The sequence below is a fragment of the Talpa occidentalis genome, unplaced genomic scaffold (assembly GCF_014898055.3).
Source record: "Talpa occidentalis isolate TD23 unplaced genomic scaffold, MPIMG_talOcc4v2.1, whole genome shotgun sequence".
NCBI classification, from domain to species: domain Eukaryota; kingdom Metazoa; phylum Chordata; class Mammalia; order Eulipotyphla; family Talpidae; genus Talpa; species Talpa occidentalis.
In genome coordinates this window covers 17,207,051-17,226,299 of record NW_026555331.1, presented here as the reverse complement: position 1 = coordinate 17,226,299, position 19,249 = coordinate 17,207,051, and the positions used below count along the sequence as shown (strand labels likewise).

At 39.1% G+C, this 19,249-nt stretch overlaps 1 protein-coding gene across 11 annotated transcripts in view; it reads right to left on the bottom strand.

Annotated features, from left to right (window-relative positions):
* ENPP2 (ectonucleotide pyrophosphatase/phosphodiesterase 2) overlaps window positions 1–19,249 on the bottom strand; it is a 107,800-nt gene that overhangs the window by 72,298 nt on the left and 16,253 nt on the right. For 6 of the 11 annotated variants that reach the window (XM_054692009.1, XM_054692013.1, XM_054692011.1 and 3 more), the window contains exons 1-2: window positions 5,173–5,299; window positions 4,736–4,838 (exon numbers count right to left, since the gene is read on the bottom strand). In XM_054692009.1, coding sequence (XP_054547984.1) covers window positions 4,736–4,838; window positions 5,173–5,271 — 202 coding nt within the window. In that variant the 5' untranslated portion in view covers window positions 5,272–5,299. The other 5 variants (XM_054692012.1, XM_037502357.2, XM_037502310.2 and 2 more) reach the window with 3 other exon arrangements.

The window sequence follows — 19,249 nt, the reverse complement described above, 5'->3', positions numbered from 1 at the left end:
CACCTCCTTCACGAAGAGCCTTTAAACAGATCCAGTTCTCCTGTGTCTGTCTGATCTATTTGGTGTAGAAACCACAAGGAAGGGAGAGCAGCATGAATGATATTCAAGATGCTGCTCAACTCTCGAATGAGCTATTGTCTTGCATCTCTTTTGAAGTCATTCTTTCTGGTCAGACTTTCTTACACTGAAGGGGCCATTTTTTCTTGATACTGTCCCTCGCCCATTAGTAAGATGCCTGAGTGTCAGCATCTTCCCTTCCTCAATACGTGCCTTCCTAAAAATGCCCATTACTATCCTCTCCTCTTCACAACTGCTGGACCAGAGGTCATAGAGAATTTTTTTTAATAAATCAGTATACCCAGTAAGTTTTCAAACACCTGTACTTACAGTGTGTTTATAAATACAATGTTCTTGTACAGAAAGACCTTCTTCAAGAAGACAGATTTCTGTGAGATTTAAATAAAATAAATTAAGAACTTTAATTCAACTTCTAAACCACTCAAGTAATACTGATGTTGGTAATCAGTTACATAAGTGTGAGTGATTTGCAAAGCTGCTATCAGACAATTAAACATTTTCATTTTAGATCACAAGTATCATTAACTCAAAAAAGTAAAAGTTTAGATGCTATTTTTCAAACATAATTGAAGATAAAAGCATCATTATATACCGAGCATCTTATATTTTCATCAGGCTTAATATGGAATTTTGTTTCCAAAAAATTTTTGAACAAAAAGGCAAAAAATAAAGGATGAAGAATAAAGTATCTAGAGCTAATCTGAGCTGGCAAAGACATGGCTAAAATATTATATCGTCCAAATATAACTACAGTGTTTATTTTTTCTTTAACAAAAAAATTTTCAGGTTTTGTAGATAAGTTCCAAATTTTAGAAATTCTTTTGAAGACATGATTTTGGAAGATATTGATTTCTGTTGACTCAAGAATCTATGTTCTAGTCTGTTGAAGACTGAGACTTCTGGTTATGCAAAAAAGACAGGAGATTCTCTACAGGTTTAAGATAGATAAAAAATTTCTACAGCAACGTTCCCTTTAAAGAGAACTGAGGGGCCTCCCTGGTGGTGCAAGGGGTTAAGCACCGCACTATGAAGCAATCCACAGCCTCTGCAGCACTGAGTTCTATGCCCGGCCGGCCAGGGAGCAACCCACATGGTGAAGCAGACCTCTCCTGACTGGCCCGCCGCTCCCCTCAGCAGTGTATTTCAGTCAGTCTGCCTGTTCTGTTCCCCACTGTCTCTGGTGAATCCTCTCACCTCCCACAACTCTGGCCTGTACCCCAGCTCTTGTATGCATAAATAAATAAATCTTCAAAAAAAAAAAAAGAGAGTGAACTGAAAAGTCTTTGTCCTCCTTAGATTCTAATTTAGACCATTTCATTCCATTTACTTAAACACCCCAGATTTCTACTTGAGATCTAGAATAAAGTGCCCTGATGCTATATTCCTTGTGAGAGAGCTTCCCCGCAGGGCAATCACCCATATACCTGTCAGCTTTATGTTCCTACATTGTACAACCGTTCCATTTCAATAGCTTTCATTGTAGAAAGAGACTCCTAAAGTGATTGCATAAACATCAACCTTCTGGTTCCTGTTAGCATTTTCTGTCCTCTCTATAATTCACAAAGAAAAGCTTTCCTCATAAAGTCATTAGAGACTCTCTTCATTTCATATTTACTCATGAATTTCACTCACATTCACATACTTTTAAATTTTCCTTTAAGCCCTTCGGGGGGATGATGAATTGGACTGAAATTTCAAATCTCTATTAGTTGTTCACAAGCTAACAAATTTCCTTTTGCTTTTCAAGTATTAAATTGCCTATATTTCAGAGAGCACATTTTTAAATCACAAACTTCAGTAAAATGGACCTCACCATAACACCACAAACATACACATACACACATGTACGTAAGAACACATACTTGAACACACATAATTCTCTTGCAGTCTTAGAAGCTAATCAAATGTATGGCACTTTGTCAAACTCAAATGCATCATCTGTTTACTTGTCATTGAAAATGGATTCCAGTTAACCTCATTTACCTAAGTGCTCAGGTAAATGAGATAATAATCATCTCTGCTCATTTCATATCTTCTCATAAGCCTATAGATCTTTTAGGATCTGTTAGGAGAAATCCCCCTCCACCATTACTTGCAATCAGTCATTGGATCCTAAGTAAACCCAGCTAACAAATTAATGCTAGTTAATTAATTATAACAATTTGTTTGCTCTGCCACAGCCTTGAAACTAACACCCCAGTCCATGATGCAGCTGCAGGGTATGTGTGTGTGTATAGAATGTTCTCAGCTGCTGTTGAGGACTTAGAGAAACCTCATTTATTAAACAAGAAATGGGCAGCTTTGGGTGGGAGAGGTTGCTCTGGGTGGTCTGAAGCTGGTCCTGTATTAACACTCTTTGTTTTCCTTTTATTTGGTGGTGTATTCTTGTTGATCCATGGGCATGGCTGCCTTTCCTCCTATTATCTTGTTATAATTTGTGTATCAAATTTCATCCAGTGTTTTCTGATGTGAAGGTCTTGCTGGGAGTCATAATAACCAGGCACATACATTATCTGAGGGAAGCCCTGTCTGAGCACATGCAGCATTTGAAAAGACAAAAATGCTTAAACTCTACGCCTGATTCTTTTACCCAGTTTCCAAAGTACATCTCTGGTCATCACTCAAGAGAAATCAACCACAGTGCTAGCCAACAGGAAAGCTATAGCAACTGTAAAATTAAGAGTAAGAAGTATTCAGGTGTACCAAAATGCTGGAACTCAAGACTTAAATAGAATTGTGTTCCAATACTAAGCTTCTCAGTAAACTTTTCACTGATAAGTTATTTTAAAAGATATTACAAAGGCCTAAAAAACCAAGTATTTAATTAAATAATTCAAGAAGCAAATATTTTGTAAGTATATTTTAAATCACTGAGATTTAAAGATTATATTATTTTTCCCAAAAGCTATAAATTAGTACTTACAGCTATTTTCTAGAAGGCACAGAAATAATGCATTATACCAAAATATATTCAAGCCTTTGGTCTACATCTTTTAAATTCTCCAGTAGAAGCACACAAAGTCAGGAGTCAATGAACCAAAATAGACAGAATCATGAGTTGTTTAGTTTTGTTTAATGTACAAGGAAAATCAGAAGTAATCTGTTCCTCTTCGCACAGCAAAGAAACAGCCATCACTAGTGGCTTGCCCAAGGGCCACTCAGCAAGTTATAGGGGTCCAGGGAGCCAGCTCAGGACTTCTGTGATTATATCCCAAAAATGTCCACTTGGAAAAAAATGTGTGACTTGATTTTATGTAATCATTAAGGAAACAGCTTGTAAGAAGTTTAACTGAACTAATATAGTAGGACAAAAAAGGAACAAGATCCTTTCAGCATCGGCATTGGCTTCCCAAGCTGCTAGGCTGCCATGAGGCCAGGCTGAGACCTCCTCACCCACCCCTCCAGCATGTGCACTTCCAGGCACTGCTCATTCGTGCAGTGAAATGCCTGTGACAAGAGGAGTTTTGAAGAGAGCACTTGTTACCAACAGAAATAGGAGTGTTGGTCAGTGACAACTCTCTTCTACCTCCTTAACTGAAGGTGACCAATGTCATCCGTTTGGCTTTTGAGGAGTGCTGTGTTTATGGTCTTGTCATTTTTCACCCCCACCATACTCACTAAATTACTTCTACTATTCCTCTTTCAACCTTCAGGCATGACTCAAAAGTAACACACTCAAGGTAGTCCCTCGATGAATGGATCATAACAAGGTTAAGAAAAGCTCCAGTTGGCAAACAGACAGGTGGTCGGCTTTTATAGAAGCAGGTCAAGAAACACAGAGACACTCAAGATTCATGGGAAGGCAGATAAACAGGCTGAGATGTCATGGAAAGTCAAAAAAAATATTGCCCCCTAGAGTGCTCATTACTTAATAAGTAATTTTTATTTATAAAACCATCAGCAGCTCCAGTTTCCAGGAAATTAACCAACTCATTACTTAAGACCTGGTCAGTTAAGCCCCCTCAGTCTACACAAGGAGCTCCTTTATAAGAATTCCCACACTGCTTAGGGTGCAGTGTATTGTAAAAGGAAACTCTTTCACTTCGGTTCTTTTAGTTAAGTCAAGGTACACTATTAAAACTTACCTTTCCTTATGCCAAAAAAAAAGAAAAAAAGGCAGTAAGAGCAAGTCAATTTGGTAAGTTCTTTCAAACCTCCTCTTTTTGCTGTTTTCCCTATTTTAGGTAAACCTGAAACTGATAGTCCTAAATTTTTGAAGTTTTATAAAGAGAATCACTGTCTTTTTTTTTTTTTCACTTTTTTTTCACATTCCTTTTTTTTTTTTTTTTGCCTACATCAGGAGACAAATACTCAATGTCATACCCGATGATAATGAACTCAATATATTTCTAGAAATAAACCAGCACCTGTCCTTGCTATTTCTATTTTAGCCTTGACCATTAACAAGAGTTTTTATTTTATCTTAACATTTATCAATTTCAAAGGACAAAGATTTAAAGAGCCCGTGATAATGAAGCATAAATGTTCTCTAATTAAAATCACCTGAATTATACATAGAACTAATTTTATTATTCCAGCAAAGTCTAGGATTAAATTAGTTCAACCACCAGATTATCTTAAAGATCAATTTCTTAATGCATTTGCACTGATTACCACATGGATAGTATTTTGAAAGGAATGTAAATGCTACGCTTACCTGTAGGAGGGCCTTCCTGCCATCCTTCTGTCCTCTTCACTCGATTTGCTGTGAATCCTAAGCAGATATTAATTCCGATGGCAAAAGTGATCAGGGATATTACCTACGGGGATGAAGAGATAAAACTGTGAAACACAGCTAGATAAGAAGAATTACATGAAGGCAATTCCAAGGATTTTAACATCACTGCCCAATCTGACAGCTTCCCAAAGGCACCATAACCTGCTGTCTATATTTTTAAAACAAAAAGGAAAAAAAAGGCCTGTGTGGGGGCTGTCATCCCCTGCTGCCCCTACCTGACTCGGCTGGAAGGAGCTTCTCCCTGCCATGGCATAGGGCTCTTGGAAAGCCTTTTGCAGCCTGTTCTCTTTTGCCCTCGCTCAATGCACTGCTTTTGGGGACTCTGAGTTCAGTCTATTAACTACAAGCAATCCCACCTGGGAGGTTGACAGGCTTCTCCAATTCGTCCAAAGCTTGATTTCATCACAGTCTGTCTGCAAATCACAGCTCTGAGCCCCAGAGGCTGCAAACATCATCCTCCTTTCCCCACCCCCTGGTGGGTCCCTCCCCTCACACAGACCTTTCATGTGGTTTCCTCTGGTAACTTGAGGGTTTCTTATGTTGCTGTGGCCAATAACAGTGCATTTTCATTTTCCTCCCTTCACAAAAAAATCAGTTTTACAAAAAGAAACCAAATGTATTTTGTCCGATAAAATTGAAACAGAGCAATAAAAGGGATCCCCCAGCTTTAAGCTTTTAAGGTTTACAATGTAGTTATTCAGTGGAGTCAACCTCACGACTTTATTTTCTTAAAAACAAGTTAAGTTTTATAACTTCTAAACCTAAGAACTTTCCCTTTCTTTCCCATTTATTTATTTTTCTGGCAGTTTAAACGATCCTGTCTCTATTGCCACATTCGGAGCAACTCCCTGTGCCTCAAATATTTCTCACGATGAAATCTCCCAAGATTGTAACACAAGAGATACCATTATTTTTCCCTATGTGTTGTCAGAGTTTAGAGAAGTAACTTGTATCAAAATATGGAGAAAGCCAGCAAAGCAACATAAGGTCCTCTGCTCTGTGACAAGTGACAAAATAACTTCAGTCTCTGTCTCTTCTTCCCCAAAAACATGTGTGTGTGTGTGTTTGTGTGTGCATATGTGTGTGTGTGCATGTGTTTGGGGGGAGGAGGTGGGAGAGAGGGAAACTTTATGAGATTGTTGTGAGGAAGGAAATCTCATGGCAGGCAGAATTTAATTTTAAAGAATTGTTTCCCAAGTTCTTTCCCAGTTAGATTATCATCTAGTCACCCAACACAGTGCCCTTTGAGGCGCTCCTGAGTGTTAATACTTCTTTACTAAGTTATATGGCAGCCAGGATACTTCTAAAAGAAGAAATCAAAGCTTCTAAATCTGAAAGTGATTTAAATATCATATCCCTTTATGTTGGCCTTTGGCTTGTCTCTCTCTGGTTCTGGTGAGCATCGTCTTTTGCACAGCACGTGTGTGTGCGTGTGCATAAATACAGGACGCACCACGCAACAGATTACTGTCAGAGCTACAGCTTTGCACAAATAAAACATGATAGCAGAAAAGCCAGAGCTTGTGTATAGTGGATTATACAGTAGGCCTGGCTCTCATTATATATTCTAGAATTTTAGTAACAGCTAATTGAGAAAGAGAAAATTCACTGCCAAACTGATGCCTTTCTAAAAACCCTTTTAGTTTTGCACTCTTGCAGAGATGGCAGGCTTAGGAGTTTTGCTATGTGAGTCTCTTGCTTTCGTCTGTGTGACATACTGAAATGATTTGGACTTGGGTATTTAACAAGGCTTGTGAAAGATGTTAACCCCACGTAAGATTTCTCTACTGTTTATGTTAAATTTCAAGATGCAGGCTTGCTTTTCAGAGAGGAAAGTATCAAGGCAATCCTAGGCTTTCATTGTATGCTCCAGGGTCCCACATGGCCTAAAAAAAAAAAAAAACAGACTTCCCAGATCTCCACCTCCCCAGCCCCACTGGAGTCTAATGACTTTTGATTCTGTCTGACATTTGATTGTAGAAACCCAGCTTGAGGACAGTGAAGGCTCCCCTTGGGGAAAAAATTAGACTCAGAAGCTGAACATCATCCATTAAATTTCTTGACATGCAGAGTAGCTGTGCAGGGGGAAAAAACCTTAAGTGCAATAGCCAAGTTGATCCATAATTGGCTTCTGTACAGCACTTGTTACCAATTATCTGAAAGGATTGAGCTCAGCCATGATTTCTGCTAACCATTCTGCCAAAGAACTTTATCTCCTACCATGTCATCCAGCATACGGAATTCATTAACACGCATCCACACAAACGCACATGAGTACTATGCACGCACGCACATACCACATAACGTAGTTCAACAGAATTTACTACAAGATATCATTATAAATTAACCAGGATGAACCAAAGTCCCTTCCACCGGCATCAAATTAACTACAGAATACAATTACCTCTCATTATCTAAAACAGAGAACATCAAAAAGCTTGATAATGCATAATTGAATCAGCCTAGAAACTCAACTAAAATGATTGTAGCATAGTCCAAAGCCTCCTATAACAAAACCAAACTAAGAAAATTCACCTGCTATGGTGTTTCAAATTTTAGTATAAGGTTACACAGGGCTGGGCTAGTACAGAAGAAAGTGGATGAGAAAGGATGAAATAAACTTCCAGCATGGTTTATTAATCCAGCCGTATTTCAGGGAACACTGCCCCCTGGCAGAAGAAACCCAGAACTATAAACAAACCTTTCAACAGTCTCAGTCCCTAGAAATCACTCCCTGGTTCTCAAGCTTTCTTGGGCATACGAATCACTCTGGAGGTTTCTTTAAATTGTTAATGTTCATGGATGACTCCCCAAGATTCTAGACCCCCAAGGTCTAGAGGATGGGGAGAAGAACTAGCCAGCACAATAGACTATTCTGATACAAGTAACATAAAGATGACAGAGCATTAAAATAATCCTGAGTTAATTTCATTATACCTTGAATATGGAATTGCTTGGCCTAATTCATAATGTAATTTTAAGATATTATTAATAACTCTCAGGGTTAATTGGACATTAAAATTTAGATCTTTTCATGACAAACCATGGCTGATCCTCCATGGGAATCATCTCCAAACCGTAAACAGCAGAGCAGGATTTTATTTACTTTGCTGGTGGCACAAAGCAGCAGTGTGTATATTGCTTAATTGCAATACAGAGGTCGCATTTATACAAATGCACAGTCTATCTTTTCATGAAATGGTTCTGTGAATCCTTGTTCCCAAGCCCCGATTAAGGTAAGAGGGCTGGAGGTTAACAGTGAGATTTGAAAGATATGCAATTGATGGTTGTCATTCTTGCTCCCTACAGTAAGTATGAGATTTTCATGGACTGATTCAAACTTTATATCCAGTTTCTCATTCTGCAGAATTAGCTGTATAAGGATGCCTTGACTTTGCTTAACACTATTTCCAGAAGATCTCTGAGACGATGATGTTAGACAATTATTGACCTCTCTTCCTCCCCCACCGCCATGATTTTCAGTAGTATCATTAAGTGACAGCTATAACACTTCACCAGGAAAATAAGAATATAATACCCACATGTATTCTTTCTATTTTATTTTAAACCACTTTGAGCTAAATCTTGTTTTTCAATTCTCCTGCGGTTGGGGGTTATTAGAAAATTCAGAGTACACTGGACAACAGTATTTTATTTGCAAAAGTAATTTACCCATCTAAATTGAGCAAGACATGATGATGCCTAATAGAAGAACAAGCTGGCTCCATTGCTCCCACAGATGTGTATAAAGTAGACAGTACTTAAGATTCTAAACCACAGAAGCAAAGTTTTATGGGTAATCTATGATCCCAGGAGTTTTCCCATGGAGAAATAGCGTACGCCTATTCCAATGCAAACAGGACTTGTGTTATTAGCTATTACACAATTGAAATCTGAAATCAACTCTGTCACATCTTTCAGTGACTTCAACTTATTCATAAATTTCAATGCAATACATTTGCTCCCAGTACATTGTAAGCATGAACCCCCTACACCAGAACATTCTCTTTCCTCTATAAATACTCATTGCACAAATAGTCATCGGCTCCTGTTGTGTACCAAGTGCTCCTCTGGGCACTTGTACTATATAAAGAGCTGAACCAAACATAGTCCCCTGCTCTCCTTATTAATCAAACAGACACAGAAAAAATGTAAAATCTCAGCTGTGGTGGGTGTAGAAATAAAGAGGAAAATGATGCTATAAGAACATGTAATTCACGTCTGATCTAGTCAAGAGGGCCCGGGAAGACTTTGTGGTGTGTCAACAGGGCTGTGATTTGAAGGGTAGGTGGGACTAACTAAATAAGAGTGGAGAATTCCAGGCAGGGAGACAGATGTGCAAAGGTCCTATTTGGGGGAGGCACAGTGGCACATCTGTGAGAAAAGACAGCCAGACCAGACTAGAGAAGGAAAAGCAAAAGTCAGGGTGCAGTGAAATGAGACAAGCAAGGTCAGCGGAGGCCAGTTCATGCAGGGTCATCCCTGTCAAGTCAGGTGATTTTTGTCTTTATTCTACTGGAAATGGAAAGCCATGAAAAGGGCTTAAGCAAGTGGAAGTTTAATCAGATTTCGAAGCATTAATTTCAGTACTGCCTGGACATGAATTAGAAGGCATCTAGAATGGATAGAGTTGATCACTTTGGAAACTATGGCAGTAATCCAGACAAAAAATAATGATACCTTGCACCAATTAGGTCCTAGTGAAGGCAGAGAGGGAAAAAACTGGAGAGCAGAGAAAAAGACTTGTTAACCAACTGAGAATGGAGATTGAGAAGCAAGAAGGCATTCCATGTGATTCCTGAGTTAATGAACACTAAGCAGTTATGAAGACCAAACACATACTCAGTAAAGTCACATCTTAAATTTTAATTATATTATAGAGAAGATACAGATTTGGATATACATTTGTTAACACCAGAATTAGTTAAAAGAAGGATGTTGTTAATAGCTTTAAAAGCATTTGTCAGTGGTTTTAAAAGTCATCTGAGGTAAGTAATTGAAATTAATGATATATTGGAACTTAAAAAAGAGAAACTAAACATGTTCATAATTAATGTTTAAAAAAGAATTATCCCCAAGAAATAACTCAACTCTGTTCCTAACGCCAGCTTATCATAAAACATTCTAAAACTCAAAATTCCATGTAAGTCTATTTCTTTCCAGTTGCTCTGAAACCAGTTTGCTAAATATCCAGGCAAATGGAAGAAGGTTATAACAACAGCACGTATAAGCGCACCATAAAGATTTTACTATTTGATTCTACTTTGTAATGAGGGCTGGGTAACACCTAAGCACAAATGTGTGGCTAGGTGACTGGAGAAAATTGTTTTACCACAAGTTTTATAACAGGGTTTAAGACTCTCGTCTTTTATTCCCAGCATAGGCAGGCTATATGAGAAGCGGTTGTTGGCTCCACTTTCAGAGGAAAACATGGAGGTTCAAAGAGCATGTGATATCTCCAACATGGAAAGACAAGTGGCAGAGGCCTGACTAGAAACCAGGCCACCTACAGCAGTTCAGTCCACTTTCCAGGATACCATGATGCTTCCATTAGACCAGATGAGCGCCTCAGCTCAACATCAAACCCAGCTACCTGGACAACCTCTTTTTGTTCTACAATAATCTCCTTATCTCTCACTTCCGATCAGATACCACCTCTATAGATTCTAGTTATTAAATACAATTGCTATCAGAGCTTGGGGGGTGCTATTTAGTGCCTAAATTAACTTCCTATGTAATTGCTTTCAGATTTATCCCTCTATCTTCATTCTTTGGAAACACAGCATAAGTTAATCTCATAACAGCTCTTATTTGCACTCTGCTACCTTCAAACACCATTTCATTGAGTTGAGTCCTATGCAACCTGTGATTCACTCCCATTCATTGCCCAAAAAGTACTTCCTAAATATGCAACTCTGATGACTTTTCTCCCAAATTTAAAACCTTCCAATGGCTTCCTATCAAAACACTTCTCAATGTGTGATCCCTATGAGCAGAGTCAGAATCCCCTAGACATTCTGTTACTGAAATTGTTAGAACAGAAAATCCTTGGGTCCTACCTCAAAACTACTGAATCAGAAACTCAGGGGGTATAGAGTCTAAAACTTATGTTTTAACAAACCCACCAAGTAATTCTGATGCAAGTTTGAGAACCACTCACCTAGAGGGTGAAACCCAAACTGCTCAGCAAGGTTTGTAGGACTCTACGTCCAAAACTGAACTCCCTGGATTCAGGTCCCAATTCCACCATGGCTTAACAAGAGACCTTCTATGACCCCTAAGTAAATTACTTCTCTATCCTGTGACTCAGTTTTCTCATCTGTACCTTGCTAATAGGATTATTAAGAGCATTACATAAAATAATCCATATAAATTGCCTAGTACAATGACTGGCACAGAATAATGCTTAATAAATGGTAAGTTTTATTAATTAGCGAAATATTTGCTATTCTTTGATTAAGCTTTCTCACCCTTCCATTACTTAATATATGTTGTTGTTTTGACCTAGAGTTGTTGTTTTGACCTAGAATGCCCTTCTCTACCGAATCTCTCTGGCAAATTCCAACATATTCTTGAAGATTCGGGTAGGTGTCATTGCTCTTGCCCTGATTTTTGTCCTTCTTATTCAGAGCAATGAACTCCTCCACTCTGCTTCTACATTGTCTGCAGACTTTTTAGATATCTCTAAGCTTGTGATCTCTGGGAATGCAAGAACCAGTGATCCATTTGCACCTTTCTCAGGGTATAATACGCAGACAATAAATGTTTGCTGACTCAAGTATTTGGTATCTCAAAGTGAACTTGAACTCTTGCTCTCTTACTAACTAGCTATGTGAGTTCAAGTCTATGTTTCTTCACCTGTAAACCTGGGTTACTGGCTATCTCAGTGGTTTATAACATCTTTTTAAACATTAAAACTTTAACTTTATCTTCAGATATTATACAATCACAAAATGAATACCAACATCTAAATTTGCAATGACTCGACTTTTAAGTGGAGGTGGGAAACCAGATTCCCTCTAACTAGCCTCCTCTCATTTCCCTATGACACCTTCACAGAAACCGGAAATTCAGGGAATGCAACAAAAACAATAACTAAGTTAATTCCACCGTTTAAAGACTTTTCTGAATCCAACCCTTTGCAGCAGTACTCAGAGATCTATACCTACCAATATCTGGCCCAAATTACCTTCTACTGATCTTCCATTGATGAGTGACAGAAACTCCCACTCCAGCCAAGCTCTTCCCCAAAGAAGTTCAAGTTCATTCCTGCATCCACACTTTTCCTCATGGTGCTTCTCAATCTGGAAGTCCTCTTCTCACTGTTCCACCTTCCATCTATAACCGTCCCCAAAGCCCAACATCTCCCCAAATATCCCTCTCACAATCATAACGCCTACTATACTGCCTTCAATTCAACAACCTAGAGACATTTACCTCCTGTGGTGTTCTCTGATTTTATTTGAGTATTCATTGTCTCAGTAACGAAAGCATTATTTACCAGAGAACAGGAGAAAGAAGCAACATGGAGGCCTCCCTGGTGGCGCAGGCGATTGAACACCGCACTGTGAGGCTGTTTGCAGCCTCTGCAGTGCAGTTCAATCCTGGCCGGCAGGCAAGAATCCCACATGGTGAAGCAGACCTCTCCTGTCTCACCTGCTGTTCCCCTCAGCAGCGTTTTTTCATCAATCTGCCTGTTCCGTTCCCCACTTTGTCTCTGGTGAATCCTCTCACCCTCCCACACATCTGGCCTGTACCCCAGGTCGTCTATAAATAAAATAGATCTTAAAAAAAAAAAAAAAAGAATAAGCAACATGGCAGGAGACTAAGGATCTGGATTCTGTAGTTCAGCCAGCCTGGGTCTGCCACTTTCAAGCATGAGTCCCTGCTTAACTTCTTTAAAACTCAGATTGCTTTTTACAAAAATACTGATACACACAAAATTGATATGAAGACTAAATGATATAATGCATGTTAAGCAAATAGCTCAGTGCTTGAATCATAGAAAACACACAAATATTTGACATTATTAGATACAGGAAGCTAAGGACAGCATCACCTCCTATCATGTAGCAAAATGCTGGTCACATAATAGGTCCTAATAGTGACATAGGTTCCAGGAAAATTACCTTTACTTATGGAGATGATAGGTAGGTTAAAGTTAAAAATGTCACAATCTTATCCTCAAGAGTAATTGAGCAGCACTTAGTTGGCAAAAGTTAGAGTGACTCCAGAAATGGCTTGAAGGCCCAGGTTTCAACCACAGGAATAAAGCCCATATATGTGGATTGGAAAGTCCCAAGAATTTGTGCCTCAATTCAAGAAATGCATTTGAATTCAACCCTATAAGGAAGTTCAAGCTTGCCCCTGGAACAATGTAATCACATGCTTAACAGGACATGGTACCCTAGGGGGTGGTGGAGGGAGCGGGAGGTGGAGGTGGAAGCAAAACTGACATTTCTGTGATTCCCCTTGCAGTCAACAACTAGAGACATTCAACAAAATAGGGATAGAAAGAAATTTCCTCTGCTTGATAAATGACTTCAACAAAAACTCACAGCTAACACCACACTTGGTGGTAAAGAGTGACAGCTTTGCCCCCAACTTCCTTTCAACAGTGAACATATAAACAGGGCAATTAGGCAAGAAAAACAATTAAAAGTAATTTAAATCTGAAAAGAACCCTAAAACCGCCATTCCATTGGCAATATAATACTCTATGTAGAAAATCCTGAAGCTGAAGCTATTAAAAAACCATCAGAACTAATAAATAACTGCTGGGGGGGTGCATAATGCAACATAAATATAAAAATATAAATTATTTTTCTATAAAATGGCAGTGGACAATCTAAAATGAAATTAACAGGAGAAATTTGTATTTACACTGGTATCAAAAAGTCTAAAATGTTTATGAATCATTTTAATAAAAGAAATATGAAATTTGCACTTTGAAAAGTCTTCTTATAGAAGACTTAAATAAATTGGTAGACATTCCTGTTTGTGGATTGGAAAGCATTATTGCTAAGAAAGCAAGAAAGTGAGGGGCCTCTGTGGTGGCACGGCATGAGTTCGATCCCAGGGAGTTAACCCATATGGAGCTGCAGATCTCTCCTATCTCACTCACTGCTCCCCTCAGCAGTGTATTTTAGTCAATTCTCCTGTTCTGTTCCCCACTCTATCTCTGGTGAATCCTCTCATCCCCCGCATCTCTGGCCTGTACCCCAGCTCTTATATGCATAAATAAATAAATCTGAAAAAAAGAAAGTGAAAAGATGACCCAAATGTGCAAAGCATATATCCATAAGGGCTCTTAGAACTTGTTGATAAAGACACATAACCTCATTTTAAACTGGCCTAAGGACCAGAATAGGTATTTCTCGAATGAAGATATATAAATGGACAAGAAGATGAAAAGATGCACAACAGTATTAGTCATTAGGGAAATTGAAATCAAAACTGTAATTAGACACCACTTCACACCCACTAAACTTAAAATTAAAAAGACAAATGATAACAAGTGTTGGAAAGTATGTGGTAAAATAGGAAACATCAAACATTCTTGGCAGGATTGTAAAATGGTGCAATCACTCTGGAAAACAGTTTGACAGTTTCTTAAAATGTTAAAATCAGTTAGCATCTGACAGCAATTATATTCCCCCATAGATACCCAGGAGAAATGAAAATATATGTCCATTGAAAACAGTAGATAAATGTTTATAACATAATTGTCAATTGGATGGACAACATGGATGGACGTTGAAAAAATCATGTTAAGTGAAGAAATGTAGAGGCCTCCTACTGTATGATTCCATTTACATGAGGCATCTAGAATAGGTAAATCCATCAGGAAAGAATATGAGTGTTTGTCAGGAGATGGTGGTTACTGCTTTGGGATATGAAGTTTTGTTTTGGGGTGATGAGATATCCTAAAGTTACTTTGGAGTGATGTTGGCATATCTCTGTGAATGTATTAAAAACCACTGAATATATTTATAAAATTGTACAGTTTAAATGGTGGGTTTGATAGTTGATGAATTACAACTCCAAAAAAACCACTTTTTAAAAAATGAGAGTAGCTTATCCTAGCAATTAAGCAAATGCCAGGGCATCTGGACCCACAGAAAGAGAACACTAGTCATGATCCTGAGCTCGCCCGACCGTGCCTTCAAAACTGTCTTCTGAGTCACCTCAGTTTCCCTCCGATCCTGACAATTGATAGGAGGACTGAGGCATGTGAGTGATAGTGCAGGCCTGTTTTAACCAGACCCGGGGGTGATGACATCCTCTACATTTCTGAAAATAAGAGGATTTTTTGGGATTCTCCCCCCAGCCTTCCCCTCCCCTCCAGCCTGTTGCCACACCACATTCATCAGTCTTCCTGTTACATTAATTTCAAAATAAATTGCCTAAGAAGAGAATCCAGTTATCCCCTACAGATAGATACACAGGGATGGATGGATGGATGGACAGACAGACTGACTGACAGAAAGACAGACAGACAGATAAACAGATAATTGTGTTGCCTGGCAAAGAACAGGCATTTACTTAATGCTAGCTATGCTTATGGAGTGTCTTTCCCATGCTAGGTAAGGTACCACTCATATATACTGGCTTTCCCCTCTCCTCACCTTTTCTGAAATGAAGCCAATCCTGAGCTATGGCTCTTGGAGTTTCCTCGGCTGAAAATGCCCTTCTCTTATTTATAGAAAAAATACAGTTGATATTTTAACTACTGTAACAAATGCCTGTCTATCCTACGAGCTTTCTTGCTCTTCCAGTGAGAGGTGTTCTAGCCCCGTGACCTTGCCTGTGAGCAGCCTTGCAGTTTTATTGATTTCAAAGCTGAGCCTGGAGTGCCTGGAAGCTATCCGGATTGTGTTCACCTCTGACTGTCTCATCTTAGGTTACTATGAATCGGATGGCGTTAAAAGAGGCATGACCAAGACGATGAGGTGTCCACATCACCCAATCCATTCATGAATTCACTGACTCATTTATCTATTTACCAAACTTTTACTAAGCACATAGTATGTATCAGGAGATGTAAAGTGAATAGGACAGAGTCTCTGCCCCTTGCGTCCCACACTCTGGAGGAGGAAGAAATGAAATGTCAGATCATTGTAAGTGATAAGCAAAACAAAGCAGAACAACATAACAGAGCCTAGTGGGAGGAGCGACTTTCAACTGGGTGGCAAGGAAGCTCTCTCTGAAAAGCTGACCTTTGAACAGAAATCTGGATGGAGCCAGGGAAGAATCAGGTGTCTTTGGAAGGAATAGCAACTGGGTAGTGCTGAGGCAGGAGCAGCCTGGAGTGTTCAGGAAGGCCAGAGTAGCTGGAGCGGAGTGAGTGATGGGGGATAAAATGGCAGATGATGTCAAAGCGGCCATCGGCTGCTGGCTCAAGCAGGATTTCACAGGTCATAGTGGAGCCCTTGTGTGTCACATTTGGAGTGAAGAGAAGATATTGGAGGAATCTGAGCCAGGCAGTGACAAGATGCGATTTATGTCTCAAAAGACTCACTCTGACTGCGATTAGAGAATGGATAGTCAACGAGATTTCCGTATGGCCAGCGGATGCGAAACCTATGACGGGATCATCTGCCTGCTTTGTGGATGGTGGGAGAAGGTGTCAGTGGTTGCCGTCCTTAAATACTTGAAGAGCAAGGCAAGATATACGAGTTTCATTGTGTGTATTTCCTTGCGTAAAACTGGAAATTACAGAGTACTTTTCATGTCCTAGTAAATTTTAGCAATCAGTGTTGTTACACAAAATAAATTAGAAGGAATACCAGATGGTTTCACTTATATGTGGAATACAGGGAAATCAAACAAAGGGTCAGATAAAACAAAGCCAACAACAAACCCTAGAAATCTGCAGAACTGAGGCTATGAGGAGAGAGGCAGAGGGTGGGAAACAGGGTGTGGAGGGAGCACAATGGACTGTGGAGGATTATGGGTGCCCTGGCGGTGGGTGGTATTGCAACACACATCCGAGGAGATGTGATCTTCCACCTCTGAACCATATGCAGTACTGTAAACCAACGTTATGCCAATAAAGAAAGAAAAAAGTAATAACAAAATAAAGTGAATTCAGTCACTCTTCAAGGAAAGGTGGAGCAAGGTTGAGCAAGGTGGTCAAGACTTCTTCTAAAGTCTCTCAATTCAGAGAAAGATTGGTTATACACAACCTTTCCAAATTGAAGCACATATTTTCCTTCTCAAAACTCAAAACATTGTAGAGATAGGATTAAGGAGCTTATCTTTTCTCTACAATATTAGCAAAGAAATACTGAATTAAAGACTTGACTTTGGGATAAACAGCTGGGACTACATCAAATTAAAGAGCTTCTGCACAGCAAAAGAGACAATAACAAAAACAAAGAGACACCCCACCAACTGGGAGAACATTTTTGCACCCAACACTAATGATAAAGGACTGATCACAAAAATCTGCAAAGAGCTGATGAGACTCAACAACAACAAAGATAATAATCCAGTTAAAAAATGGGCAGAAGAGCTAAAAAGAAACTTCTCTGAAGAGGAAATGCAAATGGCCAACAGGCATATGAAAAAATGTTCAACATCACTTGTCATCAGGGAAATGCAAATCAAAACTACCATGAGATACCATCTTACACCAGTGAGAATGGCACATATTAAAAAAACTAGCAACAACAAATGTTGGTGAGGGTGTGGAGAAAAAGGAACTCTCCTGCACTGTTGGTGGGAGTGCAAACTGGTCCAACCACTATGGAGAGCTGTGTGGAGATTTCTGGACCTACTAAACATAGAGCTTCCATATGATCCAGCAATTCCACTCCTAGGTATCTACCCAAAGGACACAGAAACATCCATTCCAAAGAACACCTGCACCCCTATGTTTATAGCAGCACTGTTTACAATAGCTAAGCTTTGGAAACAACCCAAATGCCCAAAAATAGATGACTGGATCAAGAAGATGTGGTACATATACACCATGGAATATTACTCAGCATTCAAAAAAGATAAACACATGCCATTTGCAGCAACATGGATGGCGCTGGAAGGGATCATGCTCAGCAAAATAAGCCAAAAAGAAAAAGAAAAATACCGGATGGTCTCACTCATAGCAGGAATCTAGAAAACTTAAATAAGGGACCAGGAAAATGAATAACTATAAGAAAGTGAAAATCAGAATCAACAAAAAACTATGAAACAGAGACACTTTTGGGGGAGTGGGGGGCGGGAGGGGAGGGATTGGGATCAGAAAGGGGGGGTTGCAACTGTATGGGGAATATAAAAATAAAATTTATTATTAAAAAAAAAAATAAATAAATAAATAAAGACTTGACTTTGGGCTTGTTTGTCCATTTGTTTACAAAGGAAAGGTAATGTCTATGCTTCCTGTCTCATCAGAAGGAAGATAAGGATCTTTATCTACACTTTGATATTATTTCATCTCCTGAAGGAATATATACACAGATACAGGTAGATATAATTGGCAGGTATAATTGACTACATAATTAGTAAGTGCAATTTAACTTATGCCAATTAAAATAAACAATTGCCGGGGCTAACAAATGAAGCAAATAAAGAAGTAAACACCTTTCACCAAATGATTGGATGAAGAGATGAAGCCGTATACAGCTGGGTTGATCTAGAAGACCAGATCTAAGACAAACTGACCTTATATTGCCTCTCCCGGCCTTATAGGTCTCATAATCTTTTGTAAACAGCGAGTCACTGCAAAGTTGAAATCCAATAACCTCAGCTTGCCACTGGAGTATTATGCAAGAGAACGCAGAAGTCCTGGATGTTACGTTGTCCCGCTAAGCCTCTGACTTTCTTATGAACAGTGTTATACAACTTGTCAATTACTAAAACCCTGGGCTCTGGGGCTTGATTAGGGTCAAGGCTCACTCACTTGCAGCCTGGACCAAGTTAGGAAAGCTTTCTAGATCCCCATGTCGTCATACATGCAATGTGAATAACCCCAGTAGTACCTTCCTTGTAGGTTGTTGTGAGGGTTAAATAAAATAATAAAATAATCCACACGGTGTTTATGGTTCATAAAAATATCTGCCATCTGTTGAGTTCTCAGGATGTGCCAGGCAGTCACAGAAACAATCTCACTGAATTCTCTCAATCATCTTTTGAAGTACATTTTGGTTTCTGTTTTTGACAGAGGCTCACAGAAGTCTAATTTGCTTTGCTAACGTTCACACAAATTCATTCAAACTTGAGTCTGCCTAATCACAGTCCAGCTCTTTGCATTTTTTGCTGTAGTCCATTATGTGACAATACATTTAGTTTTATTAATTTAAAAGAATTTCTTCCAGCCTTACATTTGGAGGGAAGTTGAGGGGTTTTCTCCAGTGCTTTGAATAGGTCAGAACCAGAACAGATTGTGTAAAGGACAGTTTCTCGCTTGGCACCAGCCTTAGCTTGGAGCCG